General features: G+C 56.5%; 1 protein-coding gene across 2 annotated transcripts in view; it reads left to right on the top strand.

Moving 5' to 3' along the window:
* The window catches only part of FBXL18 (F-box and leucine rich repeat protein 18), a 63385-nt gene that overhangs the window by 35587 nt on the left and 12433 nt on the right, over positions 1-15365 (top strand). Inside the window, exon 5 of one of the 2 annotated variants that reach the window (XM_014795650.2) lies at positions 9163-14187. The exons of the other annotated variant lie outside the window; for it this stretch is intronic. Coding sequence (XP_014651136.2) covers positions 9163-9319 — 157 coding nt within the window. The 3' untranslated portion in view covers positions 9320-14187. Of the gene's footprint in view, positions 1-9162; positions 14188-15365 lie in introns of those variants that run through there. 2 annotated transcript variants of the gene reach the window in all.

Genomic DNA, 15365 nt, shown 5'->3' with positions numbered 1-15365 from the left:
GAGGCAGTTACCTCGGCGAGGCAGGTTAGAGGGGCAGAAAAGGCATGTGTCAGAGACGTCTGGGTCGGGGCCGGGAGGCTGCTCCGGAAGGCGCTGCTTCGGCCCTCTTCTCAGTGACCCCCACTGGAACCCGGCATGACCATGTGGACTTGGGCGAGGGGCCAGGCCGCCTCTGAGCTCCTGGGCAGGCTCCCGCCTTGGGGCCCCCAGCACTCTTTCTCTTTACTTTGCAGTCCCATCCTGCTTCTGGGCTACTCCTGCTCTCGTGTGTAGCCCCTACAAGGAGGGCTGACCCCAGGGGCCCTTCTTTTGGGCCCTGACCTCTCCTGTCTGTAGCTGGAGGCCTCGAGGTGGGGATGTGCTGGCTCTGGAGCCTGGCCGAGCACTCTCCAGAAGGTGAGAGTGGCATCCCGGTGCCAGCGCCCTCGGGGCCTCGTCCACTCCCAGCCCTTCTGGGCCACGCATGTTCACTTGTTGCTGGCCCTGTGGGTTTGTCAGCCTGACTGGTCTTGGGTCGGAGCCATGCAGCCTCCTTTCCGAGATGTCAGGAGCCCTGTCCCTGGGGTGGGGCAGGCACTGTCCTCCATCCCCCTGGGCTGGTGTGATTTGGATTCCACATCTACTAGATGGAGTCCTGTCTCTCTGCTTCCGAGGCCTGGGTGGAAATTCCTTCCCCCGAGTGGTCCTGGGGGGTGTTTCCTAGCGTGGTGGTGTGCGGGTGAGGAATGTGGGCCTGTGAGCCGATAGGCGGCAGCCCCGGCCTGGGCAGAGCCGAGGCATGTCTGCTGCAGGTCCCCTCTGCCCGAGCACGCGCCGCTTTCCTTCCGGGCTCCAGGTCTGGCTCCGGGGCCACCTGCTCAGATGCCCGCTTACCCCCCAGGATACTTGCGGGCTCCGTCTGTGTTTGTGTTCTGCAAACCTGTTTAGAAACAAGTAAAGTTTACAGTTGGAGCAATACATTGTTTAAGTCTGGGGAACACTGAGAGCTCTAGAATTGAAAGTAGATTTAAAAAAAATGGAATTAGTGGGGCTGGCCCAGTGGTGTAGCGGTTAAGTTCATGTGCTCCGCTTCAGCGGCCTGGGGATTGCAGGTTCGGATTCCGGGCATGGACCGAGGCACGGCTTGTCAAGCTGTGCTGTGGTGGTGTCCCATATAAAGTGGAGGAGGATTGGCACAGATGTTACCCCAGGGCCAATCTTCCTCAGCAAAAAGAGGAGGATTGGTAATGGATGTTACTTCAGGGCTAATCTTCCTCATAAAAAAAAAAAAAGAAGAAAGAAAGTGGATTTTAAAAAATGGAACTAGTGCTGCTTTGTAGCTTTAGTTGCCGTTAAGGGAGGTGGTTGCACTCCATGGTGAGTCACCGGGCTCACGTTTCCCGGCCAGTCTCTGGGATCAGTTTGTTGTTCCTACCTGGAATGCTGATCCACTTGTGTCATGGCAAAGACCAGACCAACAGGGTGTCACTTCTGCAGGTTCAACTGGGGGAAACCTTGGCCTTCACGCAGAGCTCAGTGGCTGGCAAGTTCTGGTTCCATTTGTAGGGATGCCCCAGGGGCTGGACCTGGGAGCAGGCAGGCCTCAGGCTGGGTGCTGTGGTCCCTACTGCAGCGACCAGCAGTGGGGCGGGGAGGACCGTCAGGGGCCTGACTGTGGCCCTCAGCTACTGCTCAGTGAGTGGAAACGTTCACTCCTTAAAATCTGCTGTGGTCAGGGTTGTTCAGGCCCCTCGAGGGGAGGGGCAAGGTTTCCAGGCTCCCACGGTGGCCTCTGGCTATGCCTGCTGGCAGGTGGGAGACCTTTCCCACCACCGAGTGGTCTTTCTTGGTGGTCTGGGTGTGGAACAGCAGATGAGTGGCCTGGGAATTCTCCCGTTGTCCCTGGAGCCCCTCATTTTCCAGGAATCTGGGGCTGGAATTGCACTGTGACTCCGTGAGCAGCGAGTCGGGGCCGGGCCCGAGGGCTCCTGATCTATGGCCAGAGCTGCAGATCTGGTGCTGAAGCTGCAGCACAAGGCGCCGCCGAGGGCCGCTGGGTGCCAGGCGAGTGCTTCGCGCTCTGGACGGTCCCTGCTTTGAGGATGGTGGGTGGCTGGCTTTCCTGTGACAAGAGCACGGTTTTGTTCCGTCGTCCTCTCTCTGCTGTGGTCTGCACACCTCCCTTTTCCTGGGGCTCTCTTGGGGGAATGATTCGAGTAAAGATCTGGGAACAGTGATGCTTGAGTGTTGCTGGCTTCAGGGCTCCAGCAGGCTGGTGACGAGTCCGCAGCCAGTAACAGTAGCCCTGGGGGAGGTGAGGAGAGGACACTTTCGGGCGGTGCCGGTCACCAGGGTCAGTTTTGAGCGTCAAGGGTCCTCCCCCAAGTTCTCTGCAGGCAGGTTCTGCTCTTTTTTTTATTTTTTTTAACTTTTATTGCGGTAAAATATCTATAACATAATAATTATCATTTTAACCATTTGTAAGTGTACAATTCAGTGGCATTAAATGTTGTGTACCCATTACCATAGTGTATACCCAAAACCTTCTCATTGTTCCAAACAGCAACTCCATAAGCATGAAACAACACCTCCCCCTTCTCCTCTTTCCCCCAACTCCTGCTAATCCTTCTACCTTCTGTCTCTATGAACTTGCCTCCTCTAGGGACCTCATGTAAGCAGAATCGTACAGTATTTGTCTTTTTGTGACTGCTTTGTCCCACTTAGCTTAATGTCCTAAGGTTCATTCATGTTGGAGCATGTGTCAGAATTCCTTCCTTTTTTTTTTCCTTTGGTGAGGAAGATTAGCCCTGAGCTAACATCTATTGCCAATCCTCCTCTTTTTGCTGAGGAAGATTGGCCCTGGGCTAACATCCGTGCCCATCTTCCTCTACTTTATAGGTGGGATGCCTGCCACAGTATGGCTTGATAAGTGGTGCGTAGGACCACGCCCAGGATCTGAACCTGCAAACCCTGGGCCGCCAAAGCAGAGTGCATGAACTTAACCACTACGCCACTGGGCCCGCCCCAGAATTCCTTCCTTTTTAAGGCTGAATAATATTCCACTGTAGATGGACCACATTTTGTTTGCCCATTCATCTGTTTTTTTTTTATATAATTTTATTTATTTATTTTTTTACCCCAAAGCCCCAGTAGATAGTTGTATGTCATAACTGCACATCCTTCTAGTTGCTGTATGTGGGACACGGCCTCAGCATGGCCGGAGAAGCGGTGCGTTGGTGCACGCCCAGGATCCGAACCCGGGCCGCCAGCAGCGGAGCGCGCGCACTTAACCGCCAAGCCAGGGGGCTGGCCCACTTACTATTGTTTTTAATTTATATTTCTCGTGAGTGAAGTTGAATATCCTTGCATGTGTTTTAAGTCATGTATAAAAAATGACAAACTAGGAAAAATGATCAGTAAGTCATGTCACAGGCAAAGGTCTGATTCCATGAGCATCCTGCACGCCAGTGAGGATGAGATAGAGGGGCCAGGGCCACAAATGACTCTTAAACCTATGAGAAAACACTCAACCTCACCCATAAGAAAAACATGATTTAAACTGTTTACACGGGGAACAGTTCTGTTTCTAGAAAGTTCCAGAGCAGGTGCTGGTCCACTCTGGTAGAAGTTGAGGTGGTGACTGCCCTTGGAGCGCAGTTTTGGGAGGCCGCTCAAGGCTGCCCTGGGCATGGCTAGTGTCTATCTTGGTGTGAGTGCTGGGCACATGGGGGTGCTCCGTGCACACGTTTCTGCCTGTACGTTGCGCTTCGGTATAAAGTTGATGGCAGTAGCAGCAGCAGCACTGCATTTTCCATCCCGTCAGATAGAGACCACTCCGTTAGTGGAAGGAGGAGAGAGGACTCGTCACCCACGGCAGGTGGGCCACCTCTGTGGAGACGGAGCCAGCAGCAGATCAGAACTCACGCCCATGACCCACAAATCTCCCACCTCTAGGATTTGGTTCTACAGACGGACTTCTCTACGTGGTTTTTACAGAGTTCTTCATGGCAGGCACTGTTCGTTTTAGCAAAAGATTCAAAACAACCCAAATGTTTGTGCGTAGGAGCCTGGGAAATAAATGATGATGCCCCAGTCAATGGGATGATGTGCAGCTGATAAAGGAATGAGGAAGTGCTTTATGTTGTTGTAGGGAGTAGTCTTTCAGTGTGAAAAAGCAAAGCATGTTTAAAACAAAAGTAGAGCACGATATATTTTGTTGCTTGCATATGCACAAAGTGTTTCTGGAAGAATACAGAAATCTATATTGTCGTCCCCGGGGAGAGGCACTGGGGAGTCTTTTGGGGGCGGGGGAAGGGAAGGAAGCCCTGGGGGTGCCCCAAACCGACTTCTCTGCATTCTAGTTTGTTCTGAAAGCAAGGTTGCCCCCGCCTCCCTCTCGTTCAGGCCTTTGTGGTCCCAGAGCCTCGCACTTGTGTTACACGGCTCCAGTGGTCCAGGGCCCAGGAGTTACAATCTTGTCCCTCTGTACGTGGGACCTGGGGATGCTGCAGCAGGACAACAGCCAACAGGGAGCATTTCAAACTCCAGGTGTTCCCACCTCTTTCCTCTGCGCGAGGACAGAAGCAGCCCTTGCTGTCCTTCCTGGCCACGAGGGGAGGATTGTCGGGCAGAAGCAGAGGTCTGGGCTGGTTCCAGGCCGTTCTGGGTCCCGGCAGATGTAGCGGGGGGCTCGGAAGGTGCACCCCGCATGCGGCCGTCATGCCTGGTGCTCCCCCGGAGCAGGTCTGAGTTCTGTGAACCTTGATGGATGTTCTCTCAGCAGCTCCAGGTTGGCTGTTTTATTTTTGGCACCATCTGCCTTTGTGCTTCTTGAAGGTAGTTGTTACAGTTTGGGTGACTTTTATAAAATATCTTACTACTTTGGCTTTTCTATACGACCTTTATTTTGGGGGGAAGAGACTGTCCACTTTAGTTGTTTTTTTAGTTTCTCAGGCAAAGAAACAACCCCAGCAGGTGTTTCTTAGATGATTGGGCCAGTTCTGCTTCCAGGCTGCTTCCCAAGCCAGTCCCTCCAGGAGCCCTTCCCGCTCCATGGCACCTGCAGGGCCGGGCGCAGAGGCCTTGAGGTCCCCGGGGTCCCACCCTCGCGCACTCGGTGGGGGTCAGCCTTAGAGCCGGTTCCAGCGTGGTGATGGCGCAGGACGCACTTTTCTGGAGCCTCTGTGTCCTCGGTGCAGCGGCCGGACCTGAGGCACACGGGTACCACGGCTGCTACGTCATCTGCTTGTGTTGGTGAAGAGCGTGGAGCCCAGCCCTCCTGACCAGGCCTGTTCTCTCTGCTTCTCTGACGGGGCCACAGGCAAATGCAAAGGGAATTCATAAAATTGAGGGGGCCTTAGTAGATTGGGGAGTCCTGCCCCAGTCCTCCTTTTTGATTGCTCTGGAACAGTGTTCTCTTGGCCCCATTGGGACGGGTGGGCCAGCCAGCTTCCCGCTGTGGCCCTAAAGTGGTTTCTGAGTCCATTGTGGGCTTGTTTTTTGAAGTGTAAAAATGTTCATACCTTTTGACCCAATAACCCTATTTCTGGGATTGATTCTGAGGAAACAATTCAAAACGCAGAAATAATTATACTGTATTAAATGATGTTTATTGATATAATAGTAAAAAAGAAGGCTCTAAGTTGTGTCCACCTAGGAAATGGCTACGTTACTGTGATTCTCCCGCTGGCTACAGGGACAACCGTAGGAAAAGATAGTCACAGGGACCTGGCAGTGCTGGGCGTTTTTATTTCTACGAGGCCAGAGTGGATTCTGCCGTCATGTTGTATCTTTGTTTAATGTAAAGATGTCAAGACTGGAAGGAAATACAACAAACCTGACTCAGATTATTCATATTTTGGTGCGTCACCTAGGCCACTGTGGGAACAATATGTTCAGTACCACAGGGCAGCGTGAAACAGGGAGACGCAGATGAGGAGTGGCGGGCCCCGGCCTGGGCTACAGAAGGGCTGTGTTAGAGCCGCTGGCACAGGGCGCCACGGCCGCCTGCGCTCTCCTTTACATGTCTTCTATGATGCTTTCTCTCTAAACAAGTCAATGGCTTTATTTATTTAAAAAAAATTTTTTTTTTTTACTTATTTATTTTTCCCCCAAAGCCCCAGTAGATAGTTGTATGTCACAGCTGCACATCCTTCTAGTTGCCGTATGTGGGACGCGGCCCCAGCATGGCCGGAGAAGCGGTGCATCGGTGTGCACCCGGGATCCGAACCCGGACGCCAGCAGCGGAGCATGCGCACTTAACCACTAAGCTACGGGGCCGGCCCAACAATGGCTTTAAAACAAACAAAAAGTCTTTTCTGCTTCTTGGAGCGCTCCGAGAAGGCATTTGGATAGCTGAGTTGTTTGGAAAGCTGGAGGCCCGGTTTTCAATACTCTTGGTATGTTTCTAACGGCCTCAGGTAGAAATTTTTCTTCAGTGAAGTCCATCCCTTCCAGCCATTATAAATGGTGGAGAGCAAATATGGTTTAACTTTTCTTAAACTCTGTCTGTTTGAAAGCTCCGAGGGAATGCCTTCAGACCCTCCGGGAGTGGCCGGCCTCTCTGCCCTGATCCACGGTGACCCCTGGGTGACCTGCTCTTCACAGGGTGTCCTCTCACCCCTCGGCTGTCACCTCTTGCTGCCTCTCGCAGAGCCAGGCAGCCGAGCTGGCAGGTGCCAGGATGTGGAACGAGCCAGCCGGCCCCTGTGCGTGGCCTTGGAGCGTGGTCTCTGTAGAGCTTGCCTCTCTCGCCCCAGTGAGACCCTGGCTAGCACGGCTCCTGGGAGGCCGGGGGTCTCGCCTGGTGCGCTGTCTGATGCACGTGCCGTACCAGTGTCGCTGCCCAGGACAGCGTGGGCCGCAGCCTCAGGTCTTTACATTAGTGATACAGTTAGCCCTGGTCAGGGGGAGGTCCCGAGAGGTGCCCTGTCCTGTCATCAGTCCCAAACCCATCCTGGCTTCTAAATGTGGGTAGCTGGAATGAGTTTTATTTCATTGTGGCTATTTACTTAAATCTCAAACTACTATATTTGAATCATACAAAAGAACATCATAACACGTAAGGAAGTTATGCAGCAGAATATGATAGAGCGCATGCGCCTGGACACGCCCCCACTGGTCAGAGCTCGCCTCCACCCGTGGGGCCCTGCCCTCCCGGAGGGAGTCCCAGCCCTGCCCTTGCAAGTGAACGGTGTGTTTCTCTGTGTTTGCCGTCTTCCCCACTTTCTTGTCACTGACTCTAGGTTTCACTTTGGGCGAGGCCCGCCTCACTGCGTGTCTCTGGCTGTCCCGGCTGGTGGGGACAGTGAGGCTCCAGCCGAGATGGTGTGCACAGGCTCCTTAAGGACGAGGGGGGGCTGTACAAAGAGAGACACTGGGTGTGCTCTCTGGAGCTCTGTCCAAGTCCAAGTTAATCCAGGCGAGCACTGGGGAGAAAGCCTTAAGGAAGTGCGGTTTGATTCTGGGGGTGGCGCCGCTGCCCGGGGACCTTCTGTGCACGTCTCCCAAGTGCTATTCCTTCCCGGCCACCTGGACAGCTGCAGCCGCCCAGAGCCACCCAGGGCTGCGTGGAGGGAGCAGGCAGCTGCATTCCTGGCTTTCAGTGAGAAATTAATCCCCCTTCAGCATCTTGACAGGAGCTCGTTAAGAGCCTGGGGTGATGCAGGCCGTGGGGAGGGAGGGAAGCAGGCAGGAGCCTTTGCACGCACATCCCACACTTGAGAATATTTTGTTTCAAGTCAAGTCAGCCGTACAGCAGTTTTGCAGGCAGGGACTTGCCCGCGAGGTTCACGGTCACAGACACCACCGCTGGCAAGCAGAACACCGCGCGCAGAACCGGGAGGCCTGTCCTTGGCATCTTTACTGCCAAAACATCAAGTTTTATGAGTGCCTTTCTGGCATTTACTTTACATGTGTCGTAAATCCAGCGCTGTGTCCGCTGAGGGCCGCAGGGAGAGGCTGGACTGCGGTGCCCTTGTTCCTTTAAGTGGGCTCATGGCTGGGGGGCCTTGCTTGAGTTTTGCCAAGTGCCCAAGTGCCCTGTCATCTGGGCACCTTCCTGCCTCTCACGCTCCGAGACCTGCGGGACACAGGTTTCCTCTGTGACCAGAGTCGTTGTGGCGTCTGGATGTCTTCTTTCTCCTCCGTGAGGACCACTGTGTCCCCCCTTTGCCTCCAGCTCCTGGGCTGGCACTCGGTTTGGGCTCTTGGCCACCACACTGGGAGGGCCGGTACGACCAGGGAGGGACAGGCCCCACTCTGCTGCTGACTGGCTGAGGGACCACAGCCTGGTTGTCGCCTTCCTGAGCCCCACTTCCTCAGGTGGGAAGGGGGATGGTCCCCATGCTGGGCGGCCACGTGGGGCTGTGGGGAGGGTGACATGAAGTAACGTCTGTGGGCACTCAGCGCAGTGCCTGGCCCTGGCGGGCGTTCTGTGGAAATACACTCGCACTTCTCGTCCACCCCACAGAGGGGAGCCTGTCCCCTGTGGATGGGGAGGGCAGGAGGTGATCTGACAGCCATTTGTCACACGTTCAGACGAAGGCTCGTCGGGGAGCGGCCCTGGTTTGCTCTCCTGCCAGAGTTGCTGCCTCACCTGACTTGGGAGTTCATACCCCTCGAGGGTGGCCTGTGGGTGTGCGGGTTCGGTTGCCTGTCCCTTGCCTCCACCCCCTGAAGTTGTCTTCCTGGCCATGGGCCTTGGGTGGCCAGAGGCATCAGTTCTGCAGCTCCCTGGGCCCCGCCTACCTCCAGGGCCCCCCTTGCTGCCCAGGAATGCGGGGGCCTGTTCCGACAGGCCCCTCGCTTGCTCCCTCCCTAAGCGGGGGTGCTCCTGCTCCAGAGCAGGCCGGCCTCCCTAAGCCTCCATCCCTCTGCCTGGCGCTGGGTGGGTGCCTCATCTGTGCCCGGACAGAGAAGTGTGACAGCCTCCGTAGGTCCAGCTCCCTCTGTCTGCCCCACCCGCTCCCCGGCCCTTCCTTGAGCCCCAGCATGAAGGGCCCTCAAGGCACATTTCTGCATCAGCAGAGGCCATAGGGAGATGCACCCAGCCCGGACTTGGGGAGATGCACTGGAGCCCGTGCGGAGGGCTGGTGCAAGCGCACCTTGTGGCCGGCCCTCCTCCTGCGACGGCCTCTCCTCCGTGCCTCCGCGGGCCCTGCTAACGGCTTGCCTCTGGTTCAGTTTCCAGGCAGAGCGGCCCGCGCTGAATGTTGTCATCTTCCCTCTGCTCCACGAGGGCCTGACTGATGTCATCCGGGACGTCCCCATGGTGCACCTTGACGAGATCACCTTATTTAAAAGCAGAGTGGCCGAGGAGCCCCCAAACCTGTGGTGGTGACAGGCATGGCCCAGCACTGGGCGAAGCTGCTTCTGTTGGCCAAGCTGCCCTGCCCGCTGCCTGTTGCCTCTGTAAGTCTCCGTGGCCGAGGCAGCAGGACTGCCCCAAACTGCCTCGGCCGCCACTGCTGCGCACCACCTGCCCGAGGCCCCCGGGACCCATTGACGGGTCACAGGAGGAAGGAAGACCTCTCTCCCCTGCCATCCTGCGCACCCACCCTATCTCCTGGGGCCTTCCGATGCTTCCTCTTGTGAGGCCTCGTCGCTCAGTGAAATTTGGGTTGAGATGGCGTGAGGAGGATCAGGCGGGGAGAGCCGGCTGTCAGGGCGATCTTGACCTTCTTAAACTGAGACGTGGATCGTCGGGGCGCTGACTCCTTAGGGGCCCTGACTAGGTCCCCAGGGCGCCGCGTGGCCCCAGTGCTGCCCCTTCACTTCAGCCCCTGAGTGTCTCTTTGCTCTTGTGTTCCTGATCACCTGCCACCGGGCTCCTTGGAGGGGTACGCTGGGGCCTGCTGCTGGGGGTGCCTGTGCTGGGTGGGTGGATATGCTCACTCTGTGAGATGACCACGTTGACGTCCGCAACGGCGAGGCCGGTGACCACATGTCTGAGCGTCCCAACCTCTGACCAGCTGTGTGCGGGACCCAGTGAGGAGCTCGCAGGTCTCGTGGCTGCAGATTTGGGGTCTCCTTCCCAGTGAGGCATGTTTTAACCCGATGGTGTCTCCCGTATGTTTCCCACCAGATGCTGTCAGACAAGTTCGGGCCAGTGGCTGGGCAGGGACCCCTGGGTCTGGGATGGCTGGGCGCCTGAGCAGAGTCTGCCGCACAGCAGTTATGGCGTTCAGCTTTAGAAACTGCAGTTCCCTGTGAAGATGTGTATTTCTGGGGAATATGGATATACCTGGCTTCATTAGAGAAACTTGAAGTATTAAAACCCAGGAAGGATGTTTAAGGCCAGAGTAGTGATCAGATTACCTGTTTCAGATAGCTTTATTTAGCACTTTAAAAAAGTTCCACGCAGCTATTCCAAAACTGAGGAACGACCTCCAGTGCCCAGGGCCTCACCCCCTGTGTCTCTGCCTTCTCAGCTGCAAGGTCTCCCCAGAGCCGTCCTCCCCTCATCTGGTGGGGACCCACAGTTGGGTTCTCTCCACCTGGTCACTTGGTGACGCTTCTGGAGACTTCCAGGGAGGGCTGAGAATCGCTGGGACCGCTTCCATCCAGGGGCACCTCGGTCTCCACAGAGGCTGCCTCCCCAGGACCCGGGCCTGTCTCCACCAGCCTCTTTCTCCCTCTGGGTTGTGGGTGCAGAGCCCACCAGGCCCTGCTCACACTGCTGGTGCCCATCTCGACTGCCGTCTGCTCTGTGGCACCCAGCCTGGCCATCTTCCTGCTCTGTTTCCATAGGGACAATCACCCCCATTCCATGTAGCGTGTCCTGCAGTTTACCTGCTATTGAAAGACCGGGTCCCTGGCCCCTGGGCATTCATTCACCTGCCCTTCCCTGGTTCTCAAAGGCAGCCCGTTTAGCAGTGCCCACCCAGCCAGGCCTGGGGGTCCAGAAGGCCTTCTGATGGCGACTGCAGGAACCGAGGACTCCTGGGGTCAGGGCCTCAGAAGGAGCACAGGCCTCTGCATGCTCTGGCTGAATCTTCCATCAGTGCAGTGTGTCTGGCAGCTCTGGCTGTGCTCTTCTCCCGTGCAGACGATGTGTCTGTAGGTGGAGCTGGGGTGAGCGCTCCTCCCCCTTCACCCTGTTTTCTTGCCGTGGGTCAGTCATCTCCTCTCTGGAGCATGGGGTGCCCTCTCCCTGCCCTGGGCTGTGGCTGGTGGCTCTTTGCCTCCTGTCTGGAGGAGCCGGTCTGCAGGCTGCCTCCAGTGAAAGCCCAACAGCCTGCACCTTGTCAGTCCTGACCTGGCCTGAGAGCCACTACCTGGGTCCCGTCCCTTCTTGGCCTTGGAGGCCACAGGACAGGCTGCCCTGGACCCGGAGAGACAAGGCTGAGGTCCCCATTGGGGCCACGCTGCTGTAGATGAGGGTCTGAGAGGTGATGGGCACCCCCCCGTTTCTGTGCTTTTCTTTCAGATGGCGCACAGAGACCACCAGGCCGGGGTGGTGTGGGGACTCACCACTCCTTGTGCTCAGTGCAAGGGTGTGGCTGGTTGCAGCCTGACCGGCAGGGGGATGCAGCCCAGGAGGGAGGCAGGTGGCCTGGTTGACTCCAGGACCCCTGTGAGCCAGGCCCAGCCCACCCCCGGGGGCCCTGGGTGGCTCTGGGTGCCCTTCTTTTCTTCCAGAGCCCCCAAGCACAGGCCAGAGAATGATCTTTCCACCAGGAATCTATCCAAAGGTTGCAGTTGTGTCTTCACGCTCTTGCCTGGATGGCCTGTTCTCCTGAGCAAGCGGTTTTAACCAGAGCATCATTTATGCCGACAAACAGGCCTGGGAGGGGCTGTTCACAAGAGGCTGGGGCGCGAACTGCCTTGGAAAGCAGCCCCCAGCAGCAGACTTTGTATTCTTAGTGTCCCCTGCAACCATCCTTTTACTTAGAGCAAGAATTTCCGCTGCTTCTACACCCGAGACAGGATTCACCAGATGTTAATAATGTGCTTATTCTCGCTAAGTGCTATTTTGGCACCAGTGTTAATTGCAATTTATATTCTGCAGCATTTTACGCTGGGAAAAGAACCCACCCTAATGGTCCCCAATTGGCAGAACTGGGTTGTTAAGCGGCGGACCATATGCTGCCTGCTGAGAGGGGCCTGGTCAGCACTGTGCCCGCGTGTGTGCATCTCTGCTGTGCACGTGTGTGTGCGTGCATGTGCATGGTGTGTGCGTGTGTCTGTATGCATACACATGAGGGCGTAGTCTGCTGTGTGTGCGTGCACGTGTGTACATCTGTGTGCACATCTCTGTGTGTGTGATCAAGCGTCTGCTTGGGCATGCATACACGTGTGTGCGTGGTGTGTGAGAGAGAGAGACTGGGGGAGCGGGAATGAAGAAGGAGGAGATCAGGGCATTGTCCCTTTGTTAGAAAGAGAAACTCCCAACCTCCCAGGGCCGCCCCTCCCACCCATGTCCCACACCCCGTGGTTCACTCCTCCCCCAACTGCTCCCAGCCCTGCGTCCTGTGGCCCTGCCTGCCCTGGGGGCTTCGACTTAGCTGCCACACCACTAAGCAACCTGGCTGGCCGGGTCCGAAGGTGCTCCCCAGGGGAGACATCTTGAGCCTGAGGAAAGCTGAGGCCTGCAGGCTCCCTTCCTTGCTGTAAGTGTCTTTTCTCATTTTCACGTGCAAGTATTTTTATTTCCAAGCTCCAAGCCCGAGGAGGCTGGATTGGGAACACTTTTTCATACAATGAGGGGGTGGGTTTTATCCCTGCCTGTCAGCTACCCTTCCGAGGACCCGAGGAGACACAGGTTCCAGGGTCCCTTCTCCAGGAGGCCTGCGTGCAGCAGGAAGGCGCTTTCCACTCAAGCTGGGGCTGAGGCCCAGGACAGGCCCTGGGACTGACGCGCTGTCCCCCTGCAAGGCTGGGTGTTGAGAGTGACACTCCCTTAATCGCCCCTGCACCAGGACCCAGAGCTGCAGGCCACTCGGCCCAGGGGACAGAAGCTTGGCGGAGGCCTGGGCTGGGAAAGCTGGGCCGTGGGAGCTGTGGGACCTGGGTCTCTGTTGGCTCACGAGGGTCTAAAACCAGCGCACGCAGCCTTGACTGTGCCAGCGGTCTCCCCGAGTCGGAGCCAAGAAGGCGGCGATCCCCACCGCCCCGGCCCCGCCTCGTAGGAAGGGAACCCTGCCCCATGGACCCCTCACATCGTCCTCGAGCAGCGCTGGGGCAGCGGGCAGCCTCCCGCCTCCTCTCGCCCTCATATTTGCTCCTTCAGGATTTGAAAATTGCTGAGACCTTATAAGAAAAGATAAGAGAAATGAGCGGATGACGATGATGATGAGGTATGGCTGTTGGCCGCGGGGCCCAGTGGTTTCAGCTGTAAAACCCGAGGCGAGGGAGACGTGGATGCCGACGCCCGTGGTCTTTTGGCCTCCACCCTGAGTCCCTTGTACCCCTTTGACAGGACAGGGACGGGATTGCATGGGAGGGGCTCGGAGCCGCTTGTGATGGTCACCAATCTCATTTGCGCTGGGGGCGCAGGATTTTAATGAGAAGTGTCTGAGGTCCCCTGGGCGTGAGGATCAGATACCCACAGAAATTTTTAAAAACTACAGTTCTGACACAGCCCAACCACTGTCGTCTAAATGACTTTTTAAAGCTCTTTTAAAACACACTGAAGTGTGAGGTTTTGCGCCAATATCCCAGGGTCAGGGCACTGCTGCGCCCTGCTCCAGGCCAGCCGGCCCCGGGGATTAAGGGTGACCGGGCTGCCTGTTGGCCTTGTACATCATGGAACTGAGGCCAGGGCCCAAGGACTGGGTCTGGAGCAGAAGCCGCCGCTCTGCTAAACCTACCAAGGGCGTGGCTTTCCATCGAACCCTGACTGGGTGTGAGCTGGAGGTGGGGTGGGTGAGGCGACCGTGGGCGGGGGGGCCTGTGCGGCACGCGGCACTCACCCTGCAGCTGTGGGTGGCATTTCCAGCCCCGCACGGCCACCCCTCTGACCGTTGCCATCTGAGTGCAGCTGTGACTGGAGCAGTGGGGCTCAGCATGTTTTTAAGGCGGGGTCTCACGGTATGTGGTGACCAGGTGCTAAATGACTGAATACATGTCACCTGCCTCTTGACAGACTTCCTCGTCTGTCTGGTGATGCCCGCTCCTGAATTTCGTGTTCAAACTACATTTTCAGTGGACATTTTCATGTAAATTCATGGCATGTGAAGTTTCCAATAAAATGGACTTGATTTAGAACACCAGGCAGCAGTGTGGTCCTTCCAGTATGGACGCTCCCTGATCTTTGCCCTGTGGCCCCCTCTGCAGCCTGGAGGGTGGGCCGAGTCAGGTGGTGCTCCGGTCACCCACTGCTGTTCACATGTTGAGGACGGGTGCCTGGATGGAGATGTGAGACCCAAAAGGTGGTCCCGACACTGCCAGGGCCGTCAGGAGGTGACTTCTCAGGCGGCCTTTGCAGGCTAGGGAGGCAGAGGCTGTGAGCAGGTGGGAGAGGCCAGGACAGGGCCGTCCACAGTGACAACAGCAGGTCCTGAAGCTGCTCTCTGCACAAAGGCTCCGTGTGGCCTGATGGTGGCTCGGGCAGTAACAGTGCCCAGGGACTGGCTGGCGGAGCCTGAGTCAGCACAGGCATTATCCAGGGGCCATGGGACCAAGTCAGTTTTGTTTTATTTAATGCATACATATATATATTTAATTGTGGTAAAATATACATAACAAAATTTACCATCTTAACTACTTTTAGGTGTCCAGTTCAGTGGCATTAAGTGCATTCACATTGTTGTGCAACCATCACCACCGTCCATCTCCAGAACTCTTTTTGTCATCCCAGACTGAAACTGCACCCATTAAACACTAACTCCCATTTTCCCCTCCCCCAACCCCTGGCAACCTCCATTCTCCGTTCTGTCTGTAAGAATTGGATTCGTCTGGGAACCTCATATGAATAGAATCCTACAGTATTTATCCTTTTGTGACGGGCTTATTTGCAGCATCAGTTTTAGGCAGAAACTTCCTTCACCGGAACTGGGCGCTGGGAAGGGGCTCTGGCCTCCACATGGGGGTGGATGGATGGTGGCGATCGGGGCCTGGAGACCAGGGCAGGCAGGCAGATGTCCAGGGAGGCGTGGGAACCTGGACTCAGGAGGGGTCACAGCTTGTTCCTCGAGGCAAGAGTTGCGTGAACTGAAATGGCGATTAGTAGACAGGAACCTCCATCCTTCCCGACTGTCCAGGCCAGTTGCCCAAGCTTGGCGTACACCATGGGCCTTCCCACGACGATTCACTTCTGGCCTGGAGCTGGGGAGAAAGCTGAAGGGACAGTACTCGAGGGGTCAGCTGTGACCTTCCCAGGAGGGGCAGGACTGACCCTGCGCTGCTGAAGCCAAACTCAACGGCAGTTGGGGCCGGCCCAGTGG

The sequence above is a fragment of the Ceratotherium simum genome, chromosome 26 (assembly GCF_057802395.1).
Source record: "Ceratotherium simum simum isolate JZ-2026a chromosome 26, ASM5780239v1, whole genome shotgun sequence".
NCBI lineage: Eukaryota > Metazoa > Chordata > Mammalia > Perissodactyla > Rhinocerotidae > Ceratotherium > Ceratotherium simum.
The sequence above is the reverse complement of the archived record's forward strand: the minus strand, read 5'-3'. Positions and strand labels throughout refer to the sequence as shown.